The sequence below is a fragment of the Varroa destructor genome, unplaced genomic scaffold, assembly GCF_002443255.2.
Source record: "Varroa destructor unplaced genomic scaffold, Vdes_3.0 BEIS01000005.1, whole genome shotgun sequence".
Taxonomy (NCBI): Eukaryota; Metazoa; Arthropoda; class Arachnida; order Mesostigmata; family Varroidae; genus Varroa; species Varroa destructor.
This window is the reverse complement of record NW_019211458.1, coordinates 33,229,559-33,243,695: the sequence shown is the minus strand read 5'-3', so window position 1 is coordinate 33,243,695 and position 14,137 is coordinate 33,229,559. Positions and strand designations below refer to the sequence as shown.

The 14,137-nt window shown below is 39.1% G+C and overlaps 1 protein-coding gene across 1 annotated transcript; it reads left to right on the top strand.

Moving 5' to 3' along the window:
• Positions 1–955: 955 nt before the first annotated feature.
• On the top strand, positions 956–13,834 carry LOC111251289 (uncharacterized). The gene is made up of 8 exons (XM_086990512.1): positions 956–1,289; positions 5,026–5,356; positions 5,679–5,895; positions 6,296–6,563; positions 11,491–11,812; positions 12,197–12,413; positions 12,866–13,093; positions 13,490–13,834. The coding sequence occupies exons 2-8, from the start codon at positions 5,096–5,098 to the stop codon at positions 13,582–13,584; spliced, it is 1,608 nt and encodes a 535-aa protein (XP_086846638.1). The 5' UTR covers positions 956–1,289; positions 5,026–5,095; the 3' UTR covers positions 13,585–13,834.
• Positions 13,835–14,137: the final 303 nt, after the last annotated feature.

Genomic DNA, 14,137 nt, shown 5'->3' with positions numbered 1-14,137 from the left:
AACATACCTTCAAGGCCAAAAATACAAAAAAAAAAAAATCAACGCTGCTAAGTTTAGATGTGAAAAGAAACAATACTTTGTATATGTTGATATTATATAAATGAGTTTCCCGACCAGCAAGACTGTAATGTATGCGTTTATGTATGAGAAAGTATGGTTATAATGCCAGTAGTTGTTCATATGTTATACTATTGTACTCCAATTAATCAGACGTTGTCAAGCCCCACTCACAAGTCATCTTTCGATTCAGCTATATACTCGACAACTATATGTCGGAGTTGGCAAGACGTTGACCCATACGTAGTTGTCTTTTATCCATTCGCATATCGTTATGCTCTCTGTCCGTAGAAGGTCTCCGCCGTGTTACGCGGAATCCTTAAGCTTCAGCGGAAAAAAACAAGGCAGGACGCTTTCCGTCCCTGCAAAAATAGACAGACGGTAACATTTGTTAACTATTAGTATTTGTATAGATAAAAGTAAATGTATAAATAAACATAAATGTAACTGTATGAAAGCATGGCGAGACATAACTTCGTGCAGCTTCAAATTAAGGACAGAAAAAAAGCTAAATAGGATTGTTACCATAGGTGGCCAATCATTGGGTAAATATGGGGGCTAAATGGGGATATTGGCAAAAAAGCGCGGAGCGACGATATGTTAGAACCACCTTTTAAAAGGGACGGAAATAGCAAGCGTCTTCTAAATGTTGCCAGGGCAAATCCTTTACTTTAGCTATTCGTTGCATTTAGCGAAGTTTGTAGTAGCGCAGTCTCGTGTAAATCTTTCGACTCAGATTCAACATGCGATTGTAGCAATAAAATACACGGGCCAGTGCAATCGCTCAGCTGGCGATCTGGGAGCGGCTCGAACGCAGGTGCCCGGTGAGGCTATGTGAGGTCTCTGAGGAGGGTAATCGAGTTGATACGAGCGCAGGAGCGGAAGAGAGGCGCATCAATGTGTCATGGCGGCGCCCGTGTCCCCTGAAGCGAACTCGGTGCCATTTTAAAGCAAAAGCAGCGGCAACAATTCCCTATGTATCCGTACCTCGGCACACTGGTGACTTGGTCAATCGTCAACATGAGAATTGTTATTTGTTAATCACTTGAAACATTCATACATGAGATCAGTATTAAGTATGTGTGCGAGTCGATAAGAGGAACGACGGAAAGAACAAGACGGCAAAGGCCAGCTGACCCATCGAATTTGTCCATTTTATAGTACTGTCTAGTGATCAAAAATTAACATGTGATTTATGTCGATCAATCGATGAAAAGCACACTTCCTTGACGGTAAGTGAATTTACCTTGATTTGTATTCTTCTCAAAGCTATAGGTAGTTCACAATATTTTGCCGGCTTGGCTCTCGAATGAGAGGAAATGCGTTAGTTTTCTAGTTAGAAATGAGAGGAAAAAAGTTAGTGCGTCAGATTTTTTCCGGTAAATGACTGCCGTAATCTTGCAATTTTGGCTGAGGGCAATTCTTACTGAACCGCAAACTTGTGTGTAAACGAACGAAAAGTACGACTTTGCTACGTCTCTTCGAAGTCCCATATAAGGGATTACTTATTGAAAAAATCGTACGATGGACTTCTTTGTTGTAATACTTTGTTAAACATCGGGCGGCTGGATCTATTTAAGCACTTCAGCAGTCGATGCTCTTAGCTTCTTTTCATTTAAGCTTTTCAATGTTTAAGCTTGAAAAATGAATTATTTTTATCAAACCAATTATTAAATCTTCTGTCCCTCTCTGACAAATATATCATATTAGCTCTCTCCTAAAAGCTGTTTGCGTAGAGACACACGAAAGCTTTTGTTTTCAAATATAGAAAAATTCATATACACTGTATTGGCCTGATAGAACCAATTATCTATAATTGGTTTGCATATAAGGGCTTAATCGGAAAAAAATTGCCTGAAAAACTAATAATATTAAATCGTCTGGGTAACATTTCTGTAATAAAATTAATTGTATTATTGCATTTGCTATAATATTTGCTTATAACATAATTTAGGCACAGGTGCTGTTTATTGTCAAAATGTATTATTCGAAGAAACGACCCGAAGATAGATAGATAGAAACTTCCACGTGAAGGATGCTCTTCATACTAATAAATGAACAAACAGTCAGAATAGCATTTGAAAAACCCACGTACAAAAAAACCGACGATGCAAAATTATATATTCGATTGTAGCTTTACTTTTTTCAACTCCACAAGAGCGCTAGGAGGTCAAGTGAGTCCTAAAGCGATGGACCATGGCTGATGGGAGGGGGGGGGGGGTGCAAAATAAGGATAAAAAAAGCTGATATTGCAGAGGAATGACAAAACGACTGATTGGAACTTCTTCTATTAATAAATAACAAAATTATAGCAAACCATTGAAAAAGTCGGCCGAAATTAGTACACAAAGGACGCCTCGTCTTCCACCACGACATAATACATCTTATGCTATCCAGCAAAAACTGAAAAAATTTGAATGGAAATTTCCATATGGCGGGTGACGCCATATAGCCCGGCGTTGAAACATCAGATTATTATCGATTTGCTCATATTCTCTTAATAGCGTTACTTTAACTTCGATGGCTGGAAATATCACTTCTGACAATTTTTCGCCCAAAAATACCAGAGAAATTCCATAATGATGGGATTGTGGTGTTAGCAGAGAAATTGCAGAAAGCAGCTGATCATAATGGCGTTTAGTTTAGTTATGTAATTTTGAAATGTATACTTGGCTCAAGTTTTACTTGAGAACAGTCTATTTTTTTCGGCCGATATTAATTATTCTAAAATCGGTTTCAATACTCTAGCTGAGTGGTAGTCTTTTGTGGAAGAGATAATCTCTATTCTTCCTTTAGAAGCGGTAATCGATTATTAACTTAACGCTTTCAGAGTACTAGGGATGACAAACGATTAACTAAATTTGCAACGTTAACGTTTCAAACTATAGTACTTGCGACAGTCACCTCCATACCTTGAGATCAGCACTATACATAATGCCATACATTCATAGACACGACAGTCAGCAAAAACAAAGTATTTTTACGGGTAGCTCTCCATGTGATCGCCAGCATCAATCATACTGCATCCATACGTCAAGCACACTGGGGGCGGGGGGCAATGCTGGGGCGAGACGAACCAAGGAAACGTTCAAATCTAAAGAAGCGTCGCAGCTGACAAAAAAGGTGACAGAAAAAATGCCGCCCACGGGAAGTGACAGCAACGATAAAAGTAAACATATCCAAAAATTTGTCGCTACAAACACAGGTTTAAGCAGACCAAACAGCAGCACTGGCAGATATGTGACATCGACCGCAGCTATAAGCTGAATCTAGATCTAAGCTCTGTACGCATCCTGCAATTGCTTGTTCTAGAAGGGCGGGCAAAACATTCAGTGGCGGGCGTTAAATTTTGAAATACTAGACAAACAAGGGGCATATTTGCAAGCAATTTATAGTTAGTTCGAAATGACGCATTTCAACCTTGTCCGATGGCCCGGCGAGGCGACACAACGAACATCTTCATGATGTGCTCCTGTCGCTTACAACTGTAATCTGCAGATTATGCAGTAGTCGACTAGATAACTTGAAGCGTTAGGTGGATAATTTGGAACAAAATACTTCTGCAGGTAGACTACCTATTGTCACTTTACATTTCGTTTACTGTATGACTTGTTCAGATAAGCTCCGAACCTCAGTCTGTGCGATACTTAAATAATAATGTAAACTAGTTACGGCATTAACATTTGCGGAAAAGGTTAAATTATTATCAGTGCTATGATATAGGCAGGCAAAAAAAAGAGCACAACTAACCCGAACCGTTTGCAAACGTATAAAATATCGCGATGTGTAATAGATAAGCGAACAGTATGTTGGGCTATCTAAAAAAATCAATTTTATTTTAAAACAGTCGAGCAAGCTCTTGCACATGCTCGTTTTGTAGTAGAAAACATCTGGACGAAAAATGTAATGATACATATGGAAGATCCAGTATCAATTATACCGGACTATACTTCGCTGATTACGTTTTGGTCTTCGATGGACAAAGCAAATTAGATGTTATAAGGCCATTGTATATCATTATGCTCCAGTTCTTAGTTCTGAGGGCCTATTTAAATGCATGTCCTGGCTAGAAAAGTCGAGTACATTATCTTTAGATGACAGAAAGTATCACAGTACGATAGTTGTGTTTAATTCTGAGCGACGTCCTCATTTGCCGGTATCAGAGCAGGTACCGCAACGACCAGTATTTTATGTTATAAAGGTTGCTGGTTCCCAAAAATGTGTTTACGACGAGACCACTAGTGGAGTAGAGGGCTTATTTAAAAGTGATACCGGCGTTCAATGCAAGCTCTTTCGAAGAGTATTTAGATCGGACCTAATCAATATGTTTCTGGTAGGCACATAGTCTAGATTCAAGACTCTGGATGAGAGGAAGTACTGCGTTTCGACTGAAGTTGGTCTTAATCAGAAGTTCTTTTTGTTTAGGTTGCACTCATAACAGAGATACACAGATTTGTGCATTTGTTATACAAGACCACGCCTATGAAGTGAGTGAAAGATTACAAGACTCAATCAGTGCTTTATCTTGCTTGACGACGCCATTGATTCAAGTGTTTTACTCCTTCGAGTGTGATGAGGAATTACCCATTTACAATTTGTTTTCGCGCGACTGAGATCTAAAATCGTCCTACCAATCCTAGCCCTTACTAGTAGGGAATCATTTCGACGCGGGAAGTAAGGGGTTATAGGCTTGGAGTGGATCACTGTATGTCTGCAGCTATATTCAGAAATATAACAGAGCTATGCATAGTCAAATGGTGTTTGTTTCAACAGTAAATCTATAATGACTCCAACTAGAAGCCTATTTTATAAGGTGTGGATTTACACCGCAGTTCACTCTCCTACTATATATATATACACATGTGTATATGCAACATATTTTTCGTTATCAGTTCTAATATAAGTGGAAAGTATCTGTGCCCGACAATCCATGCGTTACTTCAAAAATTATATTGATTAATTTTATAGGGATCCTGGCTGTCCAGACGTATTGATTGCGCCTTAAGATAATCTCGCGCACGAAGTTAGTTACACCGAGATGAAAACTGATTTGTTAGGCCTCCTGATCGACGACAGTGGTCGGGACCCTCGATTTATTGGATATCCTTTTGTTGATTCACCTAAATACATTCTGGCCATCTCGGCCGCCTACCTTGCGTTCATCTTCTATATTGGGCCGCGTTTTATGCGCGATCGGAAGCCTCTACCTATAAAGCCGCTCATTCGGATCTTCAACACCTATCAGATAATTGCAAACATCTCCGTCGTCTGCAGCATGAGCTATCTTGCTTTCTACAAGGTAAATTACATTTTTGACTTTTCTTATTTTTACGCTTTTATTCGACGTAAGACACTTTATTACTATGATAATTTTGCTATACCTCCAAAATGTTATGCCTCCCCTTTTATTCATTTTGAAAATTTCGTTTCGTTCGTCAATGTTTCCGAGGTTGCGCAGTTTACAATACATAAACATTAGTTTTCGTCGAAAAATGGTTGATCCAGGTCGAGAAGACAGCTATTCTTTTTCATGTTGACTTCATCCAAGGCAGTGAGAATCAACCCTTCTACATTATCAATGTCGATCATCAATGATCTAAATCCCGGTCGTGTTTTTACAGCTACGTTACTCGATAATCTGCGAACCGCCTGATGCTAAAATGGACATTGACTCGCTGCGGCTACATAGAATCGGTTACTATTATCTCTACGTGCGGTTGTCCGATTATTTTGACACGGTGTTTTTCGTGTTAGCCAAAAAGCAGTCACACGTTACGTTCCTGCACGTATATCATCATCTCTGCGTATGTTTGAATGGCTGGCTGTACATGCGGCAGGGTGAGATAACTGTTTGTGAAGAACGCTTTACTTCCACCTCATTCACAAGAAACCTTAATGACGCTCGACCTACAGCAAAGGCCAACGAGTTTCTTGTCCAAATACATCCGTAACTATCACTGAAATGGCCACTCTTAAATTGACCCCGCTCAATCTGTATGCGTCTGTATCTTAAAAACGTCTTTATTGGATATAATCAATCGTCATCCATCCATCCATCCATCCATCCACGTGAGATAGGCTCGCTTGTGGTAAACGAATGGAATTAGAATCTATACACAGTTTATTAATAACAATGCTCAATCAGTCAATCAGTAATAGATATAAACATGGAAAATGTCAAACTTTCGCTGGATAGATGCCCCTGCTAAGTCGATTCTCGTTACATTTATCATTTCAGGTTGGGCGAACATCGGCGCCCTCGGCGGTCTTATCAACGCGTCCATTCACACAATAATGTATATTTACTTCCTGTTGGCAACATTTCCCACGATGCGTCGCCATCTATGGTGGAAAAAGCATTTAACGCTTTTACAAATGGCTCAGTTTATTGCAATGATCTCACAGTTCGTCATCGTTTATTCACAGCATGACCACTGCGGCTACCCCAAAGGGGTTCTAATCAACGGTCGGTATATCGATTTTTCGAGCATAGCTGCTTGTCGTAGGTGAAGACAACAAAGCAATAAGGCCCGTCGTACCAATATGGAAGCAGTGCAAGGGCTTCCATATTGGTACGCTAAAAACACAAAAAAACGTCCAGATGATCTAATTATTTGGGACGTCAAAGCATTCTAACCTCGTGTCGAATATATTAAACATATGGCGTTACTCTACAGGAAATGGCAAATAATGTCGTTTGTTGATCATAAAATATAGAAGCCCTCGTTTCGTATATATTATCATATTATATATACAGGGTATTTAAGTTAAATTAATTGTTATATATATCGAATAGATGATGTAAATAAGTTTATATATATATTAGTCGAAATGTTTTGAATACTGTTGTTCAGGCAGCAAGGCAGGGTCGATTTGATGCAGGCCATCCATATAAGCTGACACCGTCGGTGGATTTTACCTACTGATTATTAATTGGTCCCTTGTACATCCGTCTATAATAGTCCGGTTCTCTAACTAGCAGTGGTACGGAAAGTATTACTATTATCTACATTTGGACGATTCACATTGCCATCAACTAACCTAAATATATCATGTCGTTCCTGCTCAGGTATAATAAACGTGCTCATCATCTTCTTACTATTCGTGGCCTTTTATATCAAGACGTATCTTCGATCAGAGGGCAAGATTACCAAGGTCCAATGAGATACCGAAGCTCCTAAATATATACGTGTACGAATTTAGATATACGGTATAGATCAGAACCGCTTTAAAACAGGTTTTGTAGTAACTAATTAATGAACTAACGACCTAGTCATGTAAATTCATATATAAGAAAATTTTGCTCAGCCATTTTGGACAATGACATCACTCTTAATAGAATAATTTAAAAAAAAAAAGACAAAGGGGTGAGAAATGCTCGTGTTTGCTTACCCTCTACAAAATAATACATAAGAGAGAAACACTCTAGTGACATATAATAAAATTATGAATGCAATTTTAATAATTCTGTGTTATTACTGAGGCTTTAAAGATGCTGACAATTCGGCCAGCCGATTTATTCGACGTAGCGCCACACGTTTTTTACAAATTCACTTGAGGAAAGTAATTACTTCTTGAAGTTATGCCATGTTCTCTTCTCGGCGTGTTGTCTATTTGAACGTTTTCCTTTTCCGGTTTTTTTGTAACGAGTATTTTTCTTTTAACGTTTTTTGAAGATTTACTATTTAGGCGACAAAGGGAACCTCTTCCATGTCAGCAGTATAAAACAAAGGGTCCCCTTCTGACATATACTACAGGCTTCTTTGGAATAATAACGTTTGCTCTTAAATGCTTTATTGAACGTGGATTATACGCCAGCTAAATGTGCCACCAATCGATCACTTTTTGATTGACCATTTGCCCCTAGGTGTTTCAGTATTGCGCGCCTCATTGGTTACTGGCGACCGATTAACAGTGAACCGGCCCATAGTCAATGTCTATATATGCGAACTTTTTCATTTTTATCATTATTAGGAGTTAATTATTTTTTGAAAATCGAACACCAAATGGATATCTTATCTCTGACATAGAGTTGTGTCACCTGTACCTGGCAATGCGAAAACCTTATCGAGTACCTACGTGTTGTAAGATCTAATAGTGCAATCTGAGTGAAGTATGATTCAGAAATATCAAATTATGTCCTGTGATAATCCTGCTGTCGAAATGTAGAGGTGAAAGGGTAACGGAAATCGTTTGAGTTATTGATGAATGTTTTACAATCAAACTGTCATAAGGTCTAGCTTCACCGAAAGGAAGTAACATGATAATAGCTCACACAGAGCCACGTTCTCGCATCAAGAGACATTGGCTTCCGCTTGACGCACATCCTCATCACTAGCGAAAGAGACAACGCCATTGGAGTAACTTCAGAATTGGTTCTGATGAAGTTGACATAAAGGTTCGAAGGTTACAAAGTTACAATATTGCACTAAACGGTTCACTTGCTTATTAGCTAGAAATAAATAAACACGCTATAACAATATATATATACATATATAATATATACAATATAAGTATTAACTTCAACATGATTCATGAAGCGACTCGAAGGCGGTGCGAGCGTCAAATGATCCAACTTGTCATATGCATTTACCGACCGATAAAAGGCCACTCTTCTGATTACAGAGCTGAAAAACAAATGAGACCAATCGCCAAATCTTTTTGCATCCTTTGTTTAAGCGAATGAGTTTGCGTAGAAAGGTCTGGGATCTCTTTCGGAGAAGTCTGAAATCTGACCATTTTGATTATTTCTGTTAAGCGCATTTGCGGGACTAAAATTTTGCTGACTAGGTATTACGTATTCCAGCTGCTATTTGAGCCATCGCATGGAAGGGGCAGATTCCGAACGGAAATCCTGTTTGTCTACTCAGTGGTCAGGGCTGATACGGAAGAGATAAATGCACCAATGCACCTGCCAGATACGCTCGCTCGCATAATGTCTGTGAGAGAGCGATCTCAGGAATCAGGAATCGATTGGAATTAGATAGCTTTTGTTATATACGACACATTGACAAGTAATGCTTTGTTATATTGTGCAGAGTGTTTAATTTTTTCGAGTGTTACTAACGGTATGTCTTTTTTTCCATTTGATGGGCCTGATATTGTACATTTCCTGCCCAACTGTACTATAGAAAATAATGTGCTTTTCAAGTTTATGCTGCTTGCTAAAGACAAGCTTCTTCTTGCTTTGTTGTACTTAAGGAACGACGGCAGAATTAGAATAAATAGGACATAAGTATACAATAAGGAGTCTAAGTTAATAGCGTTTGTTTCAACAGTGAACCTACATTTTTCCTAACTGGAGACTTGTTTTTTCCTAACTATAGACCTTCAAAAATTTCTGTTAGATACCCGCACATAGTTTGAGCAAGTTGAAGTGTTGTCTGATACGCAGCTTTGGTGCCACATCGGATCCAAAAACAACACAATGATCTAGGGTAATGTTTGTACGAACTAATAAGTTATCGTACCAACTGAAGTGCAACTTTAGTGTAATAAGCAATATGTCTCCGATTTAATTAGTCAGACACTTTTTAGTTATTTGTAGCTTAGTCAGATCGCCGATTTATTGCTCGCGGCACTCCCTTGGTGGTTTTGCTAGTAAAGTTGTATTGTGAGTTTTGGCAAATATAAGTCATTATAATGTACGTCAGCGTAGACAACAAAGCGGTCAACAATAAACAGCTTGCAGAATATGACATTTTCCATCTTTTCCAAATGTCCATTAAATGTCTTCTCGAAATCAAATGATACACCAGTGTGCTGGGTACTCATTGCTTAGGAAAGACGACAGAATATACGTGGTATGAGAACGCTATGTAGAGAAGAGTTTGCACTGGTCGGTAGAATATTGCGGCACCCAGTGCAGTGCTTTCGTATGGCGCAGAACAAGAACTCTCGATCCTGAGACAACTTAACGCGTGCAGCCGAGTTCCTTCGTGCGATTTTCACTAGGATACGATTTTCGATGTCGAAGAAATTACCCTTATTCTTAGTGTAACAAAGGTGGCCCTGATCCTTGACGGAAACAGGACAATGATATTATGGGATATTATTGTCGAGAAGCGGCAAGTAATACCTGAGAGTTAGATGCTTACTTTAAAAGATTGTCAGAATATCTTCGAAAAGTTGCAAATGGAGTCAGAAGGTACAATACAGGTTGGGCTAGGGGATTGATACCGGAAGGTACAGACCTTCTGACAGTGGTCTTTTTTTCCTTTTTTTTATTGTTGATGTTTTTATACTCGTTTTTATGGGAAAAAAAAAACATCATGCGATTTGTCTATCACAAGCAATGCTGGCGTATGCGGCAATGTGACTCACACATTAAAGCATTGTGTACTCTTTGAGGGAAAAAGGAGAAGTTGCACAAAGTATAGAGCACCCATTTAGGGCAGAAACCATGGTAGAGTCGATTCGTCAAACAAAGTGAAGGATGTCGTAAAGATAACGAAAGAAGAGTGGCAGCAAGTGGTACAGGCATACAGTAAATCTTTTCTGAGCTTGGCATTGAATCATGTACAGAATTTCTCCCCTGGAGTTAAAATAGTATAAAAACGCGTATCTTTTAAGAATAGCGGAATGTGAATGCAGTAACAGCTAAACTCATACCAACCAGACGAATGTATGCATTTAGTGGGTACTGCAGTCGAAAGAATACTGGTCATGGTTCTACGGTAATATGGGACCATGACCAGCATTTTCGAGGCCGGCTATTCCTAAACGAAGTTTACAAACTAATGCTTCGGGAAGGTCTTGTGATTCAGCGCCACTAACAAAACCGAGTAAAAGGTAAACAGTGCTACAAAATCAGGACATTTCAGAACCGAAATAATCCAGGCATGTAAATAAAGGTTTCGTCTGCTTAGTATCTTAATAAAAATGTTACTTTTATTCTCGACACAGTTTTTTACAGACATACATTTCTCTATGCTGTGCAAACAATGACAAGCACGCAGTCGAGAAGGAAAAGGGTTGTACCAAGCATGCATCTTTAGTGTTCCATGATTTAATTGCAGAGAAAAACTCGACTTGCGGATGCGGTTAACAGATAAACAATACTGCTAAAAAAAAGAACACTTGAGGAAACGATTAGCTAGATATATAGGTAAAACACGCAGATACCGTAGTTGCAAGATGTCGAAATTACCTGTTGTTTTTCCTGACCAATAATAAATGATGCAGATTAATCGATGGTAATTTGTTTATGTCTCATATTAAGACATTGGCAAATTGAATTAAGATGTCAACTTGCGATTTTGGTTGAACACATGGACCCACAACACCTAGTGGCTTTTTGGGCATTTTTAAAAAAGAATGAAGTGAATAAAGAACTTATTTTCAAATTTCTAGCGTACACAAGATAGACGTTGTATTCTGTTAACGTGATCGCTTTAAGGATTATATTGACCATTTTTGTAGGAATCCTGGCTAACCAGACACGTCCATTGTGACCATTTTGGGCCATCTCGTGCACGAAGGTGGTTGCGTCATCATGAAGAATGATTTGCTGAGTCTTATACTCGACGAAAATGGCCGGGATCCCCGATTTATTGGATATCCTTTTTATGATTCACCTAAATACCTTCTTGGCATCTCAGCCGTCTACCTTGCGTTTGTCTACTATATCGGACCGCGTTTCATGCGCAACCGCAAGCCCGTACATGTGAAGCCGTACATTCGTATCTTCAACGCGTTTCAGATATTTGCAAACATACTTTATGTCGGTATGACGACCTATCTTGCATACTACAAGGTAAACCCTATACGTTACGTTTTCTAAATCGTTGATTACCTAGTTTTACTTAGAATGAACAGGGTAAAAAGTTCATGTTGATTCAAACAAACGTCACATCCTATTGTTCACATTGGTAAAAGTACGTTAACAAACAAACGTCTCTATCTAATGCACGCTTGACGACGTCTAAGCGCTAGATAAAGCCAATTTCCCAGCTGAAGAGCGGCCATCCCAAATAGGCGGCTCTTGGGCGCCTCCATTTAAGCGCGTTATACCTGTGAACATTAGAACCGCATTTAAATACATCCCATCGTTCGAAGAAGCGAATTGACTAGCTGAAGATTTTTTGTCACCTTTTCATTGTAAGCATTGGTGTTCCATACCCTAATTTTCTTTTTGCAGCTAAATTTCTCAGTCGTCTGCGAGCCTCCAAATATCAAAACGGATACTGATTCGCTGCGGCTTCAAAAAGTCGGTTACTACTACCTCTACGTGCGATTGTCTGATTATCTCGACACGATGTTTTTCGTGTTAGCCAAGAAACAGTCGCACGTCACGTTCCTGCACGTATTTCATCATCTTACCGTATGCTGTAATTGCTGGTTGTACATGCGACAAGGTAATATTGGTAATAAATTGATATTTGTTTCCCTTTTGTTCAGAATGACCTTAATCGCTTGGCATAATAGTAATAAAAAAAAAGGATAACTTGCTATGAGACGTTGTCTGCTGTAACCGAGTGGTTAACAGTTACCCATAAAACGGCCTGACAAGGAGCTGGCCCAAAAGCACTTCTCCTTGGATGCAGCACTGGGTAAATAATGGAAAAAAAAGTAAAAAAAATATGCAGTGCAAGCCCACGTTTCTGGTAGAGCAGCTCGAATGAATTCAGCTAAAGTAAAGGAGCAGGCAATGGTATCAGAAACAAGGTAAGCTTCATTTTATACATATATATAGTAAAAATTCAAAAAAATACCGCGGCTATCGTACACTCGGCCGCACTGTCTCGATGAGTAACATATTTAATGATTGCAGTAGTTAAACAACACCCCTTTACGCTTGCCATTTCAGGATGGATGAATATGGTCACTCTTGCCTACCTTGTCAACGCAGCAATTCACATAGTGATGTATAGTTATTTCCTGCTAGCAACTTTCCCTTCGATGCGTCCTTATCTATGGTGGAAAAAGTACCTAACACTTCTACAGATAATGCAGTTCGTTGCAGTAATCTCGCAATGGATGGTTGCGTACTCACAGCCGAACAACTGCGGTTATTCCAAAGGAGTTCTAATAAATGGTCAGTATATCGCTCTTTCGAGTATAGTTGGTCATCTTAGATATCTCTAGATGCTCAGTTAAAATTGTTGGCCTAACATTTATGTTGCCTAAAACGAACAGCCCACGAAATAGGCTTAACTTACTTATAGTTAAATTATATATGCGATGTGCGGTCGAATTAAATCAATACCTTGCACGCGTACCAGCCTGACCTCTACGTAGGGGGCCAGCATAGTGAACATTCGTTATAAACGACTATTCTATAATCCGCTTGTTGATCAATAGGCCACATATAAACATTAAAGACTTTTGTTCCTCTAGTGCCTTTTGAGGACCACTGACCATGTGCCTGATATTTGAAATCATATTTTCAAAACTAACTCGACTTCATTGTTCTTTTATCGCCCTTAACCAGGTATGATAAACGTGTTCATTCTGCTTGCACTATTCGTGGCCTTCTATGTCAAGACGTATCTTCGACAGGAGAGGAAAGCTATCAAGGCCCAATGAGATGCCCGAAGCACACCTACCTCGATATAAGTTCAAGCATATAATATATATTCATAATACCTGTAGCAGTTGGTCAATGGACTATTTCATCCGTGTGAATGAATCTTGAACAATGTTATTTACTCATCTCGGATGATTGTAGCAGCTGAAATGTAACAATGGATGGGTCAGGGATGCTGCCTTCTGCTTCTAGCTGGAACAACGAGTAGAACTCCATTTAGGCGCAATAAAAGAAAACGTTTTGTTCTAATTTGAATTATTCGATCAGAGAAAGACTGCGCAATGCATGACGCGATTCGTTCAAGTCCGTAACAAAGAATCTCTGCGTTTTACGCAACGACGAATCGTATTGAACAATTAGTTATTTTGATTATGATGGGTTTACATCTTTTTTTTTGGCGTTGTGCCATTTATGGCACCATGGAGCCGTAAATCCGCTCGGTTTGGCTACTTTGGCACGAATCACGTTTCTTTTCGTACTTGTAAAAATCCAATCCGCCTGGAAGATAGAAAGAGCTTAAAGTTTTAAGCTAATGCCGCAAAGTAGAGCGGC